Source organism: Panthera onca, chromosome B4, assembly GCF_046562875.1.
Source record: "Panthera onca isolate mPanOnc1 chromosome B4, mPanOnc1 haplotype 2, whole genome shotgun sequence".
Taxonomy (NCBI): domain Eukaryota; kingdom Metazoa; phylum Chordata; class Mammalia; order Carnivora; family Felidae; genus Panthera; species Panthera onca.
Window position 1 is genome coordinate 11,655,337 of NC_138345.1, and position 22,257 is coordinate 11,677,593.

Genomic DNA, 22,257 nt, shown 5'->3' on the forward strand with positions numbered 1-22,257 from the left:
AGACTCGTTTGGCTTGGAGAGGGGGCTTGCCCAAACAAGGACTCGGACCAAGAGTCAGATGCTCAACCGATTGAGCCACGCAGGGGCCTCCACCCTTCTGCAATTTCTGAACGGCTCCTCTCTAAATACTGGATACTGTGACGGAGTATCATGGTTTCTAAACTTCACTGTGGTGTCGAGGAGGGAAAGAAACCTTGCAGCATTTTGGAACTTACTCTTTTTTTTTTTCTTTTAATGACTAAAACCCAAAACACCGGAATGCCTGTAAAGGTCCTCTTAATGTTGAAGTGAAGCTTGTCAGCCTTCAGGAGGAGCGAAGTAGCCATCCCACTGTGGTCACAAACCCGTGTCGGCAGAGGCTAGATCTCAGGACAACCTTTGAGGGCGACATCACAGGGTTATTTCTTGCCACGTTGCCCTGAATTGCCTTAACTCCGAACAGTTCCTTTCCTCCCTCCCACTGAATTCCAGGTCTCTCCCACATTTTAGAACACCAGCTGCCCTCCCATTTTCCACTCCCTTCCCATTCCTTAGCCTCACCCCTCCACCCACTGGCCACATTCTGGCTTTGGTAGCATTTGAATAGTACTCCAGCTCAGATCGGAACGGTAATTATAACCAGGACGGCACTTTCGTGGGGACTTTTCATGCCTGTGGTAAAATTCAAGAGGCTACTAGGAAAATCAGAGCAAGCCACTGTTTTGCGATGCATTTTTAGTAAATTACAACTCTGAGGGAAGGATGAGAAAGCTTTCCAAGGGAACTTGTCCGGCCGAGGACAGAGCTAGCCAAAGAGAGCCCTACTCCTCTTAACTTCCGTGACTTTGGGTTGAAGGCAAACCACAGGCAAAGAACGAGTCTGTGTTTCAGCTGAATTTTTAATTGCCGGCAATCCAGGCTGCAGTTCTCCAAACCTTGGTGAAGCCACACGGTTTATGGAGAGGCTTGTAGTAAAGCCCCTCATTAACTGGTGTTTTCTTGTCTAACCCCACCTGCTGCAGAGTCTGCTTACAGAAAGAGTTGTGACTAAGCATGGTTGCTCATACTGCCTGTTGTAATCAGTTCTTCCTGAAGCCAAACTCCACCCTGAAATGGATGCCCGAATTTTCTTTTCCTTGATGTGTAGAATTTTATTTATCATCTCCGAACAGGCAGCCGCTGGGCAGAAATGTCGTTTTTCTCTCCCAGTGTTTCAAAGAAAGCCTTCTCGGGGTGCGTGGGTGACTCAGTCGGTTAAGCTTCCGACTTCGGCTCAGGTCATGATCTTGCGGTTCGTGAGTTTGAGCCCTGCGTCAGGCTCTGTGCTGACAGTTCAGAGCCTGGAGCCTGCTTCGGATTCCGTCTCCCTCTCTCTCTACCCCTCCCCTGCTCATCCTCTGTCTCTCTCCCCAAGATAAATAAACATTAAGAAAAAAATTAAAAGAAAGCCTTCTCACCACTTCTCCAACATGCAGCTTCTCCAACTCGTTGCAACTGGATTACAGCTCAATTTAAGGCCTTCTGTACTAATCCACCACATGAATTGGTGCTGCACGGATTCCTTCTCCCCACCTGTGGAAATTCCCTAAAACGCAGAGTCCCATGCAGCTCTTCACTTGAGCTCAGATTCTTTTCCACAAAGGCGTAACTTCAAGACAAAATAGCAGGTGACCTTCAGGACAAGAGACTGAGGCATAGAAAGATAACACATCTGGAGCGCCTGAGTGGCTCAGTTGGTTGAGCGTTTGACTCTTGATTTTGGCTTGGGTCATGAGCTCATGGTTGGTGAGTTCACACCCCAAGTTGGGCTCTACACTGGCAGCGTGGAGCCTGCTTGGGATTCTCTCTCTCCCTCTCTCTGCCCCTCCTCTCTCTCTCTCTCAAAATAACTAAATAAACTTTAAAAGAAAAAAGAAAGATAACAAATTCTCCGAGATACATTGGCTCAGGGCTCAGCCTGTAATTCTGTCCTCCAACTCACTGCTGGATCTTAGATGGCAGAGATGTGGCACCACTCTGTGTGTGCAATCTAATGATTTTAAAAGCCCTCTGCTAGAAGATCACTCCTCTCACTACTTCTCTGTTAAGCTCCTCCCTGTAAAGACCCTATCACATTGCCTAACCTGGCTAGCACAGCCGAACTTGAATCCAGGCCCTACCATCTCCTTCCATGAGCCACTTGGGGGAAAGCCGTGATAGTAAAAGAAGTCTCCACTACTTCTGACCACGACTGACTCCCATCTCTTAGGGCCTTTTCGTCGTGACACACACGAAGTTCAAGTCGAGGGCCTTTCTCCTTGACCTCCACAGAGAGGTGAGGTCAGCCAGCAAGAGGCACAAAGGAGCCTTGGACTAGGTCACAGGATGGCAAGCAGCCTGTCTGCCAGCCTCTTCTTGCTGATGTCACAGGCAGGTTGGACATTTCCAACACATTTCCAAAGACAGAAGCACATTCGAGGAAAGGTAGAGTGCTGCTAATCTTAGTGTCCCATTGGCTCTGTCTCTGCAGGTAGGGGGAAGGCAGGAGTTTCATACACTGCAAAGAATTAGGGAAAAAATTAGGATATGCCCATTTTTATAAGTAGTCTTCTGGAACACATTTTTCTAACTCCCCTTTAAAAAAGAATTATAATTGGGGCCAATGGAAAGAAGAATTGGTTGGATCTGGGAAGTGCCCCCTTGCTGCTGGTTAAAAGATTGGAAAGAGCTTAGGGTGATGGGGAAGGTAATCTTGATACACCTGGCCTGGAGGTAGGAGAGGGTGGGATGCTGTGGGGGAAGGCAGAGGGCTAGGGAGAGAGAATGTAGAAGGAGTACAGTCACTCTCTTCTCTCAATAAATGCAGAACCATGAAGGTACCATGGCCAGCCAGTGTTTCTCAGCCATCATGGGAATCTTTGATATTATGGTGGACTATTCCCATGCCCGGGCACCGTCAGTAATGATCAACAGGCAGTTCCTGGGTTATGGTGTCTAGAATGGTGTCTGGACCTAGAGGGGATGTATGAGTGTGTCAGTGAATAAGCAAATAAAAGGATCGACAACTTGGTGAACAAAGGGACCCAAGTGTGCAGGAGGTTGGTATGGGGGTTGTAAGTCTCTTTCCAGCTCCAAGATTCAAGTATTCAGACATGCCCTCCCATCACTTGTGGGCCCAGTTCAATTCTGATTTCCGAAGGCTCTGATCAAAAGGGTGGAAATCTCCATTTACGAGTCATTTCCATTATGTGAAGCAAGAATGAAGGGAAAGTACCAAGTGATGTCAAGGAACTGTCCATCCTTCACTCTAACAAATAATAAAACCTCCATTCTGTTTTTATCCTATGGTTCTCTCAACCCTTCATCCTTACATAATAACTACTACTAGCTCTGACTATACTTTATTATATGTTTACTGTTTCCATTAAGCCTCATTACAGTCCTGAAGGTTGGGCTCTGTTAATGTTCCCATTTTACAGATGAACAAAATGGAGGCTTAAAACAAGATTAAATGACTGGCCCAAGTCCACAGGTGTAGTAAGTGGGAGATCCTAGATTTCTTTCACTGCAAAGCCAGTGTGCATGGCTATTTAAAACTTCTTAAATCCGGGGCACCTGGGTGGCTCGGTGAAGTGTCCGACTTTGGCTCAGGTCACAATCTCATGGTTCATGAGTTCAAGCCCTGCGTTGGGCTCTGTGCTGACAACTCAGAGCCTGGAGCCTGCTTCAGATTCTCTCTCTCAAAAATAAAATAAAATAGCATTAAAAGAAAAAAAACCCTAAAAAATAAATAAAACTTCTTAAATCCAGAGGCACCTGGGTGGCTCAGTCAGTTGAGTATCCGACTCTTGCTGCCGGCTCAGGTCGTGATCATCATGATCTCACGGTTCGTGCGATTGAGCCCTGCATAGGGCTCTGTACTGACAACAAGGAGCCTGCTTGAGATCCTCTCTCTCTGCCCCTCCCCTAAGCACATGCACTCTCTCCAGCTCTCTCAAAATAAATAAATACACTTAAAAAGATTAACTCCAGACAACTAAAGTTGTTTCAAGTTACAACCACCTAAATCCATTTCACATTTAAAGGAAACCATTTCACATCTTTACCTCCCATTTAATGACAAAACAGTCCTTCCTACCTTTCCCACTCTTTCGTCTTTAAACCTGTTAATTTCTTCTCAGAGCACAACACAAGGGCATATGCTCAAAACTTACTAGCCACAGCCTTTCTTCCCCACCCCGTGTCTCTCCTGTTCTCTAGTCTTTTTATTTGCACCTTCTCCACTGTTTGACTGTTGGAGGTAATATATCCTTTCCTGGATACTTGGAGTTTTATTTAGAGTAGGTTCAGTATTTTCAGGGCTGTATTCAGGGTTAAAGATCAACACCTGTGCCATCTTGCCACACTCTTGTCTGGCTTAGTCTGATCGTCTCCTTAAGAAGGCAGCTGTGGCTGGCGTTACTTCTGCAGCTGTGTCCACACGCGGCACCCAGGAGAACAGGTGCTCCGTGGCATAGGGCCCACGTCTGCTTCCCTCACACCACAAAGCCAGTGCCTGATATGGAACCCAAGCTGTTAAATAACTGAGGAACGCAAGAAACACTGCCTGGGTCCCATGGTTCTCGGTCCCGGGCTTCCACTTTCTGGCATGGAGGGCTGCTCCCACTCCAGGCCACCCCTCCTGCGTGTCCTCTGCTTCACCCACTGGAGGTGGTCAACTTTGAGGTACTGAGTACAGTGGTACTTAGACTTCCATAGAGGAGAACAGACGGCCTTGACCATGAACCTGGTAACAGGGGGAGGTATTCTCAATCTCCTCCCCTCCCTCTGTAGAAACTGCTCTTCAGCACTCCCTTGAGAGCACAGGGAAAGGGAAAATTCTTTTTCTGTTTTCTTTGAGCCTGGGGGTTGAGTGCCACCCCTGCTTCAACAGAGCCCCTCTTCCTGCTTCCAGTTAGACTTGGTTAAGCCTTTTGCTCCTCTCTCTTTCAGGAAGGAAAATGGGCAATTTAATTGTTTCAAAAACAAGATGAAAGGTTTCTGAATTTTTTTTTTTTCCTCTTGGAATCTCTGAATTCCTTTACCAGGAACCCTTGCTTTCAACCAATATAAAACAGCTTGGCCTGGAGGACGCTTCCCACCAAGTGGAATTTTCCACAGTGGGTTGGTCGTGAGTCTCACAGCAGTAAATTCAATTATTTCAAATTTTGAACCAACTGTTTCGCTGAACAGCATGAGACGAGCGTGGGGCTCAGAAGGAGGGCCCCGTCTGTCCACACAGATCTCCAGCAGCTCGGGCTGCCCTGCTGAGACCGCGTGGTTCACGTGATTGACTTCTATTTGCTGGAGTAAACCGACCCGGCCAATGGAATGCTCTTTCTACCAGGGAGAGCTAAGAAAACGGAATCATTAACCCCCAAGGTCTGACCGAGAAGGAGGTTCTGAGAGATCACTTCCCTGAAGGTCTTTCCTGCCCATTAGCCCTAGAAGTAGTGATTCCGAAATCCCTTTGAGAAAAGGTTTTAAACGGAGAGTGGCATGAACTACACAGTCAGCCACAGACAGAGGCATAGGGCTAATTCTGCCCATTTCCTCCCCTCACTTCGTGTCGGGAGTAACCATTGGTTAACCAAACAGAATGTGCTAAGCCCTGAAGATCCAGACCATACGTCCCCGCTGTCCAGCAGTACCAAGTGTGGTGGTCGGCAGTGTGATTCACACGGTAGGGAGGAGATACAGAGGGGAGGGGAGGAGGTCCAGGAGGCTGGCGTGTCACGGGAGTTTGGTGATGAAACCTGGGAAACCAACACGTGTCACCCAGGTAGAGCTGTTCCCCCTCGGCTGCTACCTATCTTGTGTGTGTCCTTTTCGGCGCCTCCGGGTCGGTCTGTTGCTGCTCACGGCCCCCAGGACTGTGCCTTGAGATGCACTAGAGGAACGTCTGTGTCCTCCGGCCTGGAGTCTTGTCCTTCTGTCTCCGCTGTACCAGGAGACTGAGCCCTTTCCTGCTCTGCCTGGGCGCTGATGGCATCTCGAACGAGCCGCAGTGCCCGTTAATGACGGCTCTCTTTGTCAAGTGTCAGTAGCACCAATTAAGTTATTTCCGTGCGAAGCCTCCCTCTGTGAGGAGGTGTGGGGGTGGCGAGAGTTATTGTCACCCTCCCACTGCACGTGAGTTGTGCTGGGTACAGTCAGAAGAGAAAATTGTTTCTCCTTCATTAGGAAGTTCTTCGGCATCTGACTGGTGTTGGGGGAGAGATGGATTAGTGGTGGGTGTGACTGAGAACCCTTCCCACTCTCTCTCCGAGGCCCCGTGGGGACTGTGTGCATTTGTTGTCTGAGAGTTTGTACCTTGGAGGCTGTGACATTTTAGAATTACAGCCGAGGGGCGCCTGGGTGGCTCAGTCGGTTAAGCATCCAACTTTGGCTCAGGTCATGATCTCACGGTTCGTGAGTTCAAGCCCCACGTCGGGCTCTGTGCTGACAGCTCGGGGCCTGGAGCCTGCTTCGGATTCTGTGTCTCCCCCTCTCTCTGCCCCTCCCCCACTTGTGCTTGCTCTCTCTCGCTCTCTCTCAAATAAATAAACATTAACAAAAAAGAAATACAACCAAATTCTTGCCAATGGTATAAGATTAATAACATAATACAAGGGAGTGCGGCCAGTTCTCAAAGTGAAACCTGGCCTCTCCCAAGATCAGAGCGAGAGTGGACTCTTGCAGAACTACAGGCTGCAGGCTCCAGGCTGAAAGGATCGGGGAAAGGGTAGGAGGTGAGGAGAATTCAACAGGTTGGCCAAACAAGGGGAGCCCACTGTAGGACCCAGAGGAGAGCAGGAGAGAAAATATCCCAGCAGATCCCAGAGGTTCGTCACGATTTGGGTGGCCGTTTCAAATTGTCAGGAGGGTTTTGAATATTGCCTGAGAATCGGTGTTTTCCAAGAATCACTACGAGATGAAAAGTAGCTATTTATAGGGATGTAGGCAGGCTTGTTCAAACAATGTCCTGAGAACATTTGGTTTCACGAATCAAATCAAAAGAGCAGTTGGAATCAACACACGTTAGTGTGGTTTGCCATTGCATAATTCTTTAATTATTTTAGGTTGGTGAGAATATCATTTCCAAATCAATCTACTTTCTCTTGTTTATTGTTACATTACACATCCAAGGACTTTCACTCTCTGTGTGTTTCAAGTGCAGTTCAGAACTTCACCCCAAGGCAAGTGATTTACCTGCCAACAATTGGTTAAAAAAATGTTTATTGTGTTGTTGATAGGACCTAGGGAAGACACAACACCAGAAAGAACAAGAAATGTTTGGCACAGGTATACAGACCTCCACCCCCAGGATCGCTACCTTGATATTTGCTTGTTAATCATTGAGAACTTTCCCCCCAACACCCATGCTACCGATCCTGGCATCTCTCCGTCAGTGGCTCCCTTTTGTCCGTTGCAAGAATAGAAGCATCTGAGAAAGATCCAGACACCGTTCCTTTATCTTTTTTTTTTAAACTGTATGTGTGATGTTATAAACTTTACCATTTAAACAAAATCTCTGGTTTTGAAAATGGTGGATATGTCATCTGTGGCTTCAAGAATCTAAACATCGGAAGCAACATCCCAGTTCCAAGCTGCCTAAAAGTCAGCCACTTGCTTTTCAGGTGCGTGCCATGTCTCGCACGGTTCTCCAAAATGTAGGTCTGTTTGCCGGGCTGAAGGTAGATCTGCTGAATGTGCAGGTGCCTTCGGATGTACAGGTTCCTGGAGGGCCATCGTGTTCTTTATTCTTTTGTTTTCTGAGTAATGGATGGTGACCAGAATTTCCTTCTTTCTAACAGTCAGGGAAGGGGGGCGGGGCGGGAAGAGAGGAAGGAGAAGGAGGAGGAAGAAGGAGGAGAAGGAGGGAGGAGGGGGTTCTCTAAGGAGTCCTCCCTCCCACACCCACAGGCTAGAGAACTGAGGATGGGGTGTGCAAAAGAACACAGACAGTACCAGCTCTTCCCAGGAGTGAAGCCTGCTTTGCGGGTGCTGTGACACTTACCCTCCACACACCGTGGCTCAGTGGATCGTCTCAATCTTTGCTTATAAACTGTGGAATCAGCTGTTGGAGGTGCCTTCGCACCTTCTCAGGGCTCCTTCCGCATGTCTGTCGCCATGTCATACCTGGTGTGACACAAGAGCTTGTGCCCCCAATCCTGCCCTGAGCTCTAGCTGCCCCTGCATCACTGTTTGACATTTGGTGTCATGGAGTGGCTGGGCCGGGCTGGCTTGCCGTCTTCCTAAAGAGCCCTGCGGACCCTGTGACGTGGAAGCCAGGGCTCCTACCTGCCAGCCTGGCTGTGGGCTCAGGATATTCTGCCGTCTGTTCTGCTGGGGGGATGACACTGGGTCAGGCGTCACCAGTGAGCCTTCTCTGCCTCCTTTGAACTTTCCACCAGCCCACGTGGATGGCCCTGGAGGCTTAGAAATAAGCTCCTTGCAGATGCAGTCACCTCCCACCATCTGTTGCCTTGTAACCACTCATACCAGAACATCAGCTCATGGAGAGCATGCCTCCTAAATCAGCGAGACACTTACTGTGGTAAACGGCTCCCTTTCGTCAGTTGCCGTAATAGAAGCATCTGAGAAATCTGCTCTTAGTAGGCACGGGGACAAGGAAGTGTGGACAAGTGGGGACAAGGAAGATGCAGCCAGCTCCCAAGTATCCAGGGGCCGCTTCTCCAGTTTGTGAGCTGCCCAGCGTTACAGTTCTGTGTCTCCTTCTGCTACCATGTTGAGGCTGAATGTAGCCAATAAAGGACATACCGACCTATTTATTTTGCTCTTGGGGAAAAAAGGAAAAAAAATAGTCTCATCAGAAGTTTGGAGGAATTGGGGTCGAAACCTACAAGCAGATTTGGGGATTGTCTGTGGTTGGTATTTCTTTTTTTTTTTTTTTTTAATTTTTTTTTTTAACGTTTATTTATTTTTGAGACAGAGAGAGACAGAGCATGAACGGGGGAGGGGCAGAGAGAGAGGGAGACACAGAATCGGAAGCAGGCCCCAGGCTCTGAGCCATCAGCCCAGAGCCCGACGCGGGGCTCGAACCCACGGACCGCGAGATCGTGACCCGAGCTGAAGTCGGCCGCCCAACCGACTGAGCCACCCAGGCGCCCCGGTATTTCTTACCGTCGTAACCAGAAACATTCAGCAATAGTTTGTATGCGTTCCTAGTCCTGCTTAGGAAAGCACGCAAGGCCTGGAATAGCAAGTGTGAGAACAGGGACAGAATAAGCTGAGACCCCTGGGCTAGAGGACCCTCGGGTTAGAAGCGAGGAGTTGAGATTAAGGAGCGTTTTTGCTGTTTGACAGGGGAGAGGCTGTTTGACGGGAGACCCACCCCAAATCTTAGAGAATGAGCTGAGAGCGGGCCTGGGCCAGGCCCCCCAGGGGCCAGATTTCAGGTCTTCACTGCCCTGGATTGTGAGCTCTGTGAAGGCATTAGGAACAGGCTTCCTGTTCATGCCCCATGGCACCCAGGGAGGCCCTGTGCTGGGCCCAGAGAGGCTTCCCTGAGTTAATTTTAGGTGGAGTCACACCCCAGACTCCCGTGAAGTGTACCTGTCCCCGACTCAGTCTCAGCTGAGCTGTAGTACTTAGCACAGCACTGACATGAGAGAGCTACCTATTCCTATTTGTTGATTGACTGATTGAATTTGACTGATAATCTCCAGTTACACACACACACACACACACACACACACACGCACAAATGCTCTCACTTTTTTCTAGTTAAGAAAGCCAACACCCAAAATAGGTCCTCTATCTCTACTCAGTTTTTAGAATGACAGAAAGTTCATCCTGAGGCGCAAAGAGAAAAAGAAAAGAAAAATCTAAGAAATGTTTTATGTCTTCAGCTTTTGAGTTGTCAGGCTTGTGTCTCTCCTTTGTCATTTCACAGCTCCTGAGGTCCTGGCCCAGAAACCGTACAGCAAAGCTGTGGACTGCTGGTCCATCGGGGTGATTGCCTATATCTTGTGAGTATTGCTTGCTACCTTGGCTTCTTTTTTCTTTTTTTCTTTTTTATTGTCGTGAAATACACTTAACACAGGATTTACCATTTTAACCCTTTTTAAATGCACATGTCAGTGGCGTCCAGTTCATTCACACTGTCATGCAGTCACCACCACCCATCTCCAGAATGTTTTCATCTTCCCAAAGCTGAAACTCTGTCCCCATTAAACTCTGACTCCTGTTGTCCCCTCCCTGTAGTCCCAGATACACTCCATTCTTCCTTCTATCTCTGTGAAGTCGGCCATTCTAGGTTCCTCACGTAAGTGGAATCATATGGCATTTGTGCTTTCGTGACTGGCTTTCTCGTTTATAATGTCCTCAGGGTTCATCCATGTGGGAGCAGGTGCCGGAATTTCATTCTTTTTAAGGCTGACGAACAGTCCATTATATGCATATGACACATTTTGTTTATCCATTCATCCCTCAGTGGACACCTGGGGGTTTCTACCTTGTGGCCGTTATGCATAATGTTGCTACGAACATGGGTGTTCAGATGTCTGCCTTTGGGTGTCTACCCGGATGTGGGATGGCTGGATCATACGGTAATTCTACGTTTTAACGTTTCGAGGAAGCTCCACGCTGTTTTCCATAGCAGCGCCCCCACTTTACGTTCCCAACAGCAATGCACAAGGGTTCCAGTCTCACCACATCCTTCCCGCCTTTTCATAACAGCCGTCCTAATCGGTATGAAGTGCTTTCGTCGTGCGTTTGATTTGCGTTTCTCTTTCTTAAAATGTATTTCTAATGTTTTTGAGTGCAGTTGACACACAATGTTACATTTGATTCAGGCACACAACATAGTGATTTCATAACTCTATACGTTAGGTTGTGCTCACAACAAGTGTAGCTTACCCTCTGTCACCATACGACGCTATCCCAATACTGTTGGCTCTTTTCCCCATGCTGTACCTTTTACTCCTGTGACATATTCATTCCATCACTGGAGGCCTGTACCTCCCACTCCTCTTCACCCATTTTACCCCTCCACCCTCCCTTCTGGCAAACCATCAATTTGTTCTCTGTATTTATAGGTCCAGTTCTGCTTTTTGTTTATTTATTCATTTGTTTTTTTAGATTCCACATACACGTGAGATCATATAGTATTTGTCTTTCTAGGTCTGATTTATTTCACATTGCAAAATACCCTCTAAGTCCATCCCTGTTGTTGCAAATGACAACATCCCATCCTTTTTATAGCTGAGTAATATTCCAGTGTGTGTGTATGTGTGTGCATGCGTGTGTGCATGTGTGTATCACATCTTCTTTATCAATGGACACTTGGATTGTTTTCATATCTTGGCTGTTATGAATAATGCCTCAGTGCATTTATCTTATGGCTAATGATGTTGAGCATCTCTTCATGTGCCACCTTGGCTTTCCTGGGGATACAAATGACTATGAAAATATTAGGACATCTTCAAAAGAAATCAAAATGAGAAAAATATGGTGAAAACCAAAATTTAGCCTTTAGATACCTCATCTCTTCTCAGGTGCCTCATCTCCACAACCCAGGAAGGGCTGTCATAGGCATAGGGTTGTTGCAGTTGTTTTCACGGTTATCAGTTTTGGTTATTATTATTATTTTTTGTTTTGCTTCAGTCCACTGTAAAGTTGTTTTTTAATTACAATTTCTTTTGGCAGTGATACTTTCAAACACTTACAATGGAGCACGCTGCTAGGCTGGGTTTAGGCCAACTGGTGTCTGTAATTGATAGGAAATGAATTTCTTCCCAAGGAAGGGAAGGCTTTCTAGCAGACAGAGTCTGCTACACACAATGAAAGACCGTGGGGGATTGTGATCAGAGAAAGGTCTGACAGTATGTGGCATCCTCAGGGACTGCTGGAAACATCCCCCCTGTATTGGCGTTGTCTCATTATCTGGAAAGCAAGCGGTCTTTCTACAGCATACATTGAATCGGGCAGCTTTTGTAATTTAATGTGGATTTAGTTGACAGCTCCTGTAGATTCCTGCCATTATCACAGGATTTATCCGTTCTGATATCCTTGGCCCGTAGGACTCCCCCTTATGGAAATAGGTAAAGGTCAGATTCATCTGAGCCATAAAACTAACATTGCATTTACATAGTGCTCTTACTTTTAAAGCATCTTGACCATCTTCTATAGTAGTTTCATCCTTTTTAGTGTGTGTGTCGGGGGGAGTTACAGACCCTTTTGAGAATCTGGTGGAAGCTCTGGACCCTGTCCCCTAATAAATTCACACACACACACACACACACATACACTTTAGCATACCTCATTAGGGGGCTTCCTGCGTAGGTAGATATCAGACACAAGCCGTGTGTTATTTACTCTGGCCCCCTAAACTCTGAGCTGAAATTCATATCAGAGGTCATGCCTTGACAAACTTGACATGAAAGATGAGAAGAAATGAATGATGGGCCACCGTTCTTCCTGCAGAGGACCAAAGCTGGCGTTACCTCGAGAAATCTGGGGCTAGGCACAAGTGTCCCTTCATCTGGGCTTCTGCTTGTTTGTGCCTTCACACTTCTTCTGAATCTTGACCCATCTGGCCTACACTAATGTCTATAGATTCCCTTTGTATGTATAATGGTTTCCCTCAAGTCTTGGCATTGGGGTAGGATATCTGCACAGCTAGAAGGAGGTGCATACAGCTTTACTGGGATGGGCATTGGTGTCTTAGACAGCTCTGGCTGCTATAACAAAACACTATGGACTGGGTGACTCAATAGGCAGACATTCATTTCTCACAGTTTAGAAGGCTGGGAAGTCCAAGATCTAGGTGCCTGCTGATTCAGTTCCTGGTGAGGACCTTCTTTCTGCCTAGGTTGCCACCTTCCTGTTGTGTCCTCACAAGGCAGAAGGGGAATGTTCAAGCTGTCTCGTGTCTCCTGTCTCTTCTCATAAAGGCACTAATCCCATTATGGAGGCCCCATCCTCATGACCTCATCCCAACCTAATCACCTCTCAAAGGCCCCATTTTCAAACACCATCACAGTGGGGGTTAGGCTTCAACATACGAATTTGAGGGGGATGCTATTCAGTCCATAGTAAATGATTTGGTTGTGTTGTGCTTGATGAAATTCTTATAGCAGAATCTCCTCAAAACATGGACATTTCAGGATGGACATAGTACCTACTTTATAATATCAATGATGTATATGTAATAAATACATATATATCTATATTATATATACACATATATATTATATATACACATATATATTACATCAAACATCTGTGTAACAGTGCAAGGATATAAATATTCTCACAGGTTTTATCTCCCTTCACCTCCCTGCAATCCTACAAGATAGGTGTAGTTATTATTAAACCCACTGAGAGAAGATGAAACTTCAGTTCGAGGACATTAAATAATATAACTTGGTGTCAGAATTGACATTTGAACCCCAGCCCAGCTCTGACTTCCAGTCCAGCTCTTTCTGCTACGCCACATGCCCTTCACATGCAGACGTGGCCATGTCAGTGAGAGAAGACAGGATGTTTCTTTCCCTGTGACATCCAGCTTGTGTTTATTTCTTTCTTTCTGCAAATGTTTACTGAGTACGTACCATGCACCTGTCACTATGCTAGATCCTGGGAATGAGCTTTAAACAAAACATACACAGTCCCTGGGTTTGTGAAGCTGGCTCTCAGTCTCATGGAAGAGACAGGCATTCAGAGAAACCTCATAAATGAACATTTAAACATGTGCAACATGTGCAACACATTTAAAAACGTGCAGAGCGCCTTAAAGGAAGAGGACGAGGTGCCCTAGTAAAGTGGAACAGAGGTTGCCTCGTTTCCACTGGGGTAAATGGCTGAGGAGGACTTCTTTGAAAAAGGGGCCTTAAAACAAAACCTAAATGATGTGTGAGTGTTCAGCAGACAGAGTGAGGAGAAAGTGTTCCAGGCAGAGTGAATAGCATGCACAGAGGAGGCTTTCAGCTGCAAGTGACAGGAAATTCTGGCTTAAGCATTTAAAACAAGAAAACAAGTCATACCTCACATAATAACAAGTGTGGATCTAGGGGAGCCACAAGACTGCCTAGGTCAGAATGTCACTCCCAGATGGTATCCATCCCTGCTCTTCACCATCCTCAGTACGTTAATCTTTCCTTGCGACCGCCCCCCCGCTGCCCCCCACAACCAAACAAGATGGCCACCGCAGCGTCGGGCATCTTGGACAGACACAGCATTGACTGGTGGAAGAAGAGGTGATGTTTATCCCCACGTTCCTGGAAGAGCTAGAATATCTTCCCCAGAAGTCCCTCAGGCAACTTTCCCTCATGTCTGATTGGCCAGAAATGCCTCCCATGCTGTTTCTAAAGGAGTCCCTGGCAGAGAAGATGGGATTATCGCTGGTTGGCCAAATGAAGCAGGTGACCTCTGCTGGTGAAGAGGAAAGCAGGAAATGGATTTGCAGTAGGTAAAGAACATGTCTGCCATGGCCCAGTAGGTAGGAAAACACCAGGAAGGACAGCAAGGGGCCACCCAGGTGGCTCAGTTGGTTAAATGTGTGACTTGGGTTAGGTCATGATCTCACGGTTCATGGGATCGAGCCCTGCACCGGGTGCGGTGCTGACAGCCCAAAGCCTGGAGCCTGCTTCGGATTCTGTGTCTCCCTCTCTCTCTGCCTCTTCTCCGCTCGCCCTTTGTCTGTCTGTCTGTCTGTCTGTCTCTCTCTCAAAAATAAATAAATGTTAAAAAAAAAATTTTTTTAAGTCCAACATGGTTAGAGTATGATATCAAGACAGGATATCAGAAAGTTATATGCAAGAGCCTGGGGAAGGAGAGACGTGGCAGAAAGTTTAGGTTTAACAAATGTAGTGGGAAGCCAAAGAAGGATTTTGGCCAAAGATATGAACTGATCTGATTTTCACTCAAGTATTATTCCAGCTACTCTGTGAACGGGGGTTAGACAAAGCAGGAGTGGAGGGTGGTGACTGTTGGGAGGCTTTGTCAGGTGAGCAGTGACAGTTGCTTCCACCAGGGAGGCAGTGATGGTGATCGAGTGGCAGGTGTATTTTGGGTATGGGGTTAAAGGAGAGAAAAGTTTCAGGTATAAACCCTAGTTTTTGGCATAAGCATTCATGTAGATGGCTAAGAAAAAAGAATAGAGGGTGGTGAAGGAGCAAGTCTAGGGGGATCAGTGAGATCAAGAATTTCATTTGGGGCATGTTAAACTTGAGATAAACTTTGAGATATCCATGCAATTGTGTATGCACATGTGGAGGTCAGAAGTCTGGGATAGAGATGCTTGGCATATATATCTGGGTATGGTTTGAATGTAGTATATCCAAAGCCTTATAATTACAGTATACAATACAATACTTGCCTGGGTTAAAATATAGTATTAAGTAAAGCAGTACTATATTTCTTTATTTCTATTTTAAGTATAAATTGATAAGCTCAAACTTGGTGGTCACCTGGTCACCACTAGTTTTGCTCCAGGGATTAGTCTCTGGTTGATTTATCAGCTGTGTCATATTTCAAAATGGCAGCTAGGGTGCCTGTTTTCCTTGGTGCCTTCCAGAGCTCTGAGAGTCTCAAGCAGAGAATAAATGGAGACTTTGAGCCTCTCTCTTATACCTTCCAAGATGTTCAGATCTTTATGGCTAATAGGCCACATTCTAGATAAAGTTTTTCTACATAATATGGCTATGCTTGGAGAACCACTCACTTCAAATGTATCATTATTAGTGTCAACAACTAGCATTTCTTGAGTACCTTCTCTATTCCAGGCACTGTGTTAGGTGCTAAAGATGCCAAGATGACAAAAGCATGTTGCCTCCCATGAGAATATTAACAGTGTATATGGTGGGACAAGAAGATTCATAAAGTAGATTAAGTGACATGCGGAGGGGCTTGTGTGCAGCTGTAGGAATTCCTGGGCTGAAGCCACCAATGGGGACAGGGGTGTTCGGGAAGGAGGAGACACCATGCCAGGTATGTCTAGGAGGCTGGATAAGACTAGCATTTCAGAGAGGGAGAGGGATGCTTGCAGGCACAGGATCAAGGTTGCCTGAGGCACATTCGAGTGCTGATGAAAATACTCAGTAAAAGGCCCCTGGCCTTGGTTGGGGTTCCTGGTGCAAGGCTGGCTCCAGGTTGAACTAGGGTTAGAAGTTAGAACTCCTGGATCTCAGTCTCAGACTCTTGCTACTTCCCACTGACCGGCTGGAGGGTTAGGGTGGGTCTGCCGTAGGTGGGGAGGGCCCCTACCCATGTTGGGACTTTTGACCTTCCTACTGCACCCCAACTCCCTGCTTTCATCTTCCGTCTGGAGACCAGTGAGCAAGGCTGCTGAGCAGGTCGTGACCCACAGGCAGCGCACAGGGGAAGGCAGCTGTCCCACGGGGGTCAGCACTGAACCCCTGTTCTTCATATCACCTGTAATGGGAAAAAGGTTAGCCTCTGCAGTTTTTTGAAGTGCAGCATTATTTTCATTTGCTAAACCTGTCACACTGAGAAATCAATCACAGCAAAAGCGGCTGTGACCGGCCATGTACCAAACGTCCCCTCTGCATGCAGACATTCTGTATTTTGTCAGTGCAGATACCTGATGTATTCCTTCTCTTTTGATCTCTGCACTCATTTCTATGTTATCCATCATGTTGGAAGGAGAAATATTTTTTCCTATGAGGGATACTCATTTTTAAAAACACATTTAATGGGTCCTTATCCAGAGTCCCTCCAGGGATCTGGACTTAGGAAAAACATCTTTGCCTGCATCACTTAAGCTACTGAGAAGAATGAGGAGAATGTGAGGGACACCCTGGTGGGCATGTCGGTGTCCAGCCTGGAGGTGTGGTCAGCCAAGATCCCGCAAGTTCCAAGGAAATAAATGTGCCCACTGGAGATGAGAATCAGCATTTCATTGACAAGACTGAATTTTGCCATCATGTGCACACTGCCTTTCTTTCTCAAAATTTCAAGGAGATGAGTTAATGATGGCTTGCCTCACTTATGCTCAGGGATACAGCATGCTCTGTGCTATGGAGAAACACAGTGGATGTGTGTCAGTCTAAGAATCGAGCAAGGCCTTACGGAGTTTGGGCATGAGAGCGTTTGGGAAGGCCAGAGGGTTAGGGTGGGTCTGCTGTGGGTGGGGAGGGCCCCTACCCTTGTTGTGGCCTTTGACCTCTCTGCCTAGCAGAAACTCCAGGCAAAATACTTACAGTAATCCCCTTACTTTTTGACTGGCCTCCCACATGGTTCAGTCTTTAAAACGAGGTCACATAAATATCTATCAGCCAGCTGGTACTCAGTGTAATTGGCTTTGTAAAGAGTGGTGATAAGAGTGCCTAATCTGTATGGTAGGTCCATTTTTGGAGACAAAGAATGTTCCTTGTCAAGGTAGTCATCATCATTTTAAACCATTGACAGATGCGGCTTTGTGGATACACATGTCCCAGGGAGAGAGCCGGAACCCAAGCTCCAGTAGGAGAGAATGTGGTGTAATTACTCAGCCCCAGGGAAAGAGCCAAGCATGGGGCATTATGATGGTGGTTACTACCATTAGTATGAAAAGTGTTAGCACTAATAAGAATAATTAACTGGCATTGCCAGTAGGCAGCAATCATCTTGTTATATTCATAAACTTTGTGGGAGGGGACACATTGCCTTGTTTAGACTGCCTTGGGCCCATGGGCTGCACTTTGGCTTTCGAGGTTCAGGAACTAAATTAATCTATTTATTCATCTTGCTCAGACAGTCCCAGTGAATTGGTTCACACTAGCCAGACTCAAAAGAGATTTAAAAAAAAAAACCTGGAGTGTCAGTTTACTAAATCATGAGATCTGTGCCCTGCAGGGTAATTGGATACACATGTCATCAAACTAGCATGTTCTCCCCACAAGAGGAAATGCTCCATGAGAAAGCAGATTAAAAGCAGAAGTTGCCTTTACAAACAAGGAATCAGAGCCTAAAGCTGGATGGCCTTACGTGTTTTCACAAAGCCTAGAGTCCTCTCCAGGGTTCTTCTCTATATCCGAGGGTATTTCTGTCCCTCTGTGACACAGCTGTCCCTGGTGGCTGGTCAGAGTGGCCACAGACTGGCCAGGGCTTACGCCTCCCTCTCCTCCCTCCTGCCCTAAAGATCAGCCTCCAGCCTTCTCTATCTTCTATCATTCAGGCATTATTATTGGTGTTTGAGCAGGCTTTGGTTGTCATAATTCTCAGGCTTACTGACTTTATTTCACTGACTGCATTTCACTATGGTGCTTTCCAAGGATTTCCAGAAAGGTGCTTCATCTCCCGTCCATAGTCTACACTGAGTGGATCCTGTATGTGGCTAAATGCCTTTTGGTTACCTTTAGTCTCAGACACAAGTGCTGCTTGACCATATTCCTGCTTTGTTGTGGGCCTGTGACCCTCTCCCTGCTGCTTCTGGGGAAAGACTTTATTGGTTGTCTGTTGATGGTTGGTTCACTTCTCAACCCTTAGGAAATAGTCAAACAAATATTGTCTGGTTTCAGAAAGTGGGTGGAGGGGTATGCACGGAGGTGATGGAGGAAATTTTACAAGCAGCGCAATCGAGGTCAAGAAATTCTGCACTTTAGTTGGGGGAGGGGGAGCAACTTCCTGCCAGTCATTTCAGGGAAGGTGGGATCCACTAATGTCTTTGTCTCGCAAAGGCCCTGGGGTAGAAAGGACACCTCAGGGAGAAGCTGGAAGGGAATGTCTCACCTATACCACCTTTACACTCAATGGCAGGGCTTCAGGCCAGATGGAAAAACATTTCACTTCCTCTGCTCTCTTCTGTTCACGTCAGCATCATCAGTATCCTCTCCTGGAAACTGTCATTTAACGCTTCAGGATATTTCTCCTGGAGAACAGAAGGCAGAGGATTGACGTGCATTCACTTAACTAACATTTATTGAGCCGAATATGTGTCAGGCAATACGACGGGGTTGCAGAGATGGATTCATTACCAACTCGGACTTGGGGGTGCTCACTGTCTGCTGGAGGGGACAGACAGTAAACAGATCAGTTAAAATCCAGTCTTGGTGGCTGTCACCGAAATGAGAGGCAAGAGCTCCCAGGGCAGAGCTGTAAACCCTGTCCTGGCCTTGAGGAAGTCTCCACAAGGTGATGGTGATCAGGCTTTGGACAGTCTTCAAATATTGGCAGGGCCATCATGCAGGGAGATTGATGGTTTATCCTTCAAGACCAATTATCTGAAGATAATGATGTGCTTACTGTGTTGGAGAGAAGATGTACTATTCAGTCTGAAACATAATTTTTGAAATAGAACTTGAAAGATGTGATCCAGCTTTGACCTTCTGATGTCTAAAACTTGATGATGGGGAAAATATAATCTCTGAATTATCAGGATTTTTTCCAAGTTTATTTATTTTGAGAGAGAGAAAGAGAGTGAGTGTACAAGTGGGGGAGGGGCAGAGAGAGAGAGGGAGAGAGAGAGAATCCCAAGCAGGCTCTACACTGTCAGCACGGAGGCCGGTGGGGGGCTCAAACTCAGGAACCATGAGATCATGACCTGAGCCAAAACCACAAGTTGGATGTTTAACCGAGTGAGCCACCCAGGTGCCCCTGAATCAGGATTTTTAACTCACCTATCACCATACTGAGCAAACGGAAGACTCAAAAGAGGCCCTTATTATGTTTTACCATCTGGAACGTAGCACAGCAGCCCAGAGGCAGGAAGGAGGTGGCACACAGCTAGCGTAAAGCTGCAGAAAGTGCATGGGGGGTGTAGGAGCAAGTCATGAGTTTGGACCACTTACTCTGAGCTGGGTTTGTGACCAGGAGGCGCAGGTGATGGAAGTGAGAAGGGGAGAGTCCCTGATTTCCACGAGCAAGTGAGGAAACGCTCGTGGAGGTGGTAAGGGGACCCACGGAAGGACACGCCAAAGCCCGTGACTCTGCACCGAACACTGCACTATGCCTTGGCGAGACAGCACCCGGGGACCGTCTTCAGCCCTCTAATCCCCTTGCTGTGCTCCAAGGGCTTGCCGGCTAGGCATTCTCAGCAGCGCTTCGTACGCGAGTAAGCAGAGGCCAGGGGACAAGTGGACAGCCCATGGCGTGGCTGTACCGACACACTTCCCAGGTGCAGCAGCTGGTCTGCTTTTCACCTGCAGAATCGTAACTGTGTGCCCGTCAGAACGGGAGAGAGAAAAGGAAGGAAACAAGCCGAGAGGGAGGAAGCAAGAGCCCTGCAACCAAAAAAAAAAAAAAAGTCAAGATGCAAAAGTCGAATTGGAAATCCGCCCGGGTTCAGAATCATCAGTTAGCGCTGGTGTTAATCACCTCCAGACTGGATGTCTGCACCCCTCAGAGCTTCGGGATGAAATCCATTACTCGTGAGAACTAATTTTAGCTGCTGGAAGTTTCGCTGGGTTTTTCCTAACACAACAGTCCTGGCTGTTTGAAGCTCTCCCTGCTCATCTTCCTCCCCGCCTGCCCTCCCTTCCGTGGTCAGCGCGAGCGGAGTGCAAAGTGGCTTTGTCTGGGCTTCCTTTGGCTGTGTTTCACCTGCAGCAGGGGGCTCAGTGCCTCTGTGTCCGTCCCCCAGACAGCCTCAAGGTGCTGTCCATGTGGCTAATGCAAGAATCAAAAAGTGATACACTTGGAAGCGGCACTGTGGATCATGATCCAACAGCTGTGGATGCTGCATTGTCTGGTCCGCTCCTTTACAAACTCTTTTACTCCAAATGGAGTATGCTACTCTCTTCTCACGCTTGGAGAAGTGCTGAATCTCCTTCCCCCCCACCCTTCCCGGCGGCTCCCAATCTTCAGCCCCAGTTGTATATAAACTGTCCAAGAAATGTGTTTCCTTTCTCCCCTAGATCTTTCCCTGATCTGCTTACACATTCTCAGCTTTCAAGGCCTTATCCAAATCTCCGGGGATGACATGGGACACTTGTCTGTTACATTTTCATCAACAGTGTTTTGCTGAAGTCAGCCTGCACATGGTTTTAATACGTGAAACCATTCCTGCTTTCTCCAGCCCGATCTCTTCCAAGTTTGTGAGGAGAAAGTTCTGGAGTGTGCATGGTCAAACATATGGTCGCTGAAATCATTGGATTACATCTCTGTAATGATTCAGGTCTCATTGGTCATTCTGTTTTATAAATCCGCATGATACGCTTAAACCTGTTTTGTTCACTAAGTGGGCCTTGCAGCTAAGTACAAGAGGTTTATCAGCTTAAAAAGCTTTGCTTTATTTTATGAAAGTTATATTACCCAGAGTAAGATGAATAAAACTCAGATTCCTTAGCACAGGACCCAGACATTCATAAATACACACCAAGTGCCGAGACAAAAAGGCAAATGGGGGCTTACCAGAGTTATTGCATATCAGACAGACCCTGGTTTCCAATGGAGGATACCCAGATTTGATTGGTTTTGTGAATGTTTTCCAGAGACTCTTTGGGCCTGGGTTGACCTTATGTGGCTTACCTAGTTTGCAATAATATACATAGGGGTTTGTTGTTTTTGCCATTTCCATGGTGCCTTGGCCTAACTCCATCAAAATATTCTTCTTCACAAATAATGCCTTTGCGTCAATGTTCTCTGGAAATCTTGAGCTCTTCCTGGAATTGAGGGCTCCCGGGCTAAATGCTTGGAAATAGTGGGATACAAAGAGCGGAGTGAAAACCTGATCTCTGGTACACTCTACCCTTATCTTCACCACACAGGGCACGAAGTTATGACCAGAATTCGATCATGGCTCTTCCTCCTTTTCTGTAGCAAGCTTTATAGTTTAGGTCAGGAGGGATGGGCCTTCGTGGATGATTCTGAGACTTTGCACAAAGTTTAAAGGTATGTCGCTTCATTTTCACGTTGAGGCCACTGGACTGAGTCCCTCGGGCCACGTCTGCTCCTCTGCCCCCAGCCCTCCTTCCCCCGCCCCATTGTTCTTCCTGGTGGTGAGCAGCGACCCACGTCAGTGCTTCAGCTGAAGGAGCCTGAAAGGGATTACAGAGCATTGGTGGGATGGAAAAGACAAGACAGGATAAAGGAGAGGGAGCCTACATTTAGTGATCACTGTGTGACAGCACTTTCCGGTGGTATACCTGTTACCTTCATGTCTCTGCATCCATCTGTCTATCCATCTTTGTGTGTGTTTGTATATAACGCATATTATTATATAGTATGTGCTATACATGTTATATCTCTCTATAAGGTGGGTGTTATTATTCTCATTTCACAGAAGAAACCGAGCCTCGGAGAGGATATGTCATTTTCCCAAGGTCACTCGACCAGTACTTGTTGGAGCCAAGATTGGATTTTGTGTCCTTTTTT

At 46.8% G+C, this 22,257-nt stretch overlaps 1 protein-coding gene across 7 annotated transcripts in view; it reads left to right on the forward strand.

Moving 5' to 3' along the window:
• CAMK1D (calcium/calmodulin dependent protein kinase ID) overlaps positions 1-22,257 on the forward strand; it is a 501,767-nt gene that overhangs the window by 451,309 nt on the left and 28,201 nt on the right. For all 7 annotated transcript variants that reach the window (XM_060659603.3, XM_078450432.2, XM_060659604.3 and 4 more), the window contains one exon: positions 9,896-9,971. In XM_060659603.3, coding sequence (XP_060515586.1) covers positions 9,896-9,971 — 76 coding nt within the window. The remainder of the gene's footprint in view (positions 1-9,895; positions 9,972-22,257) is intronic.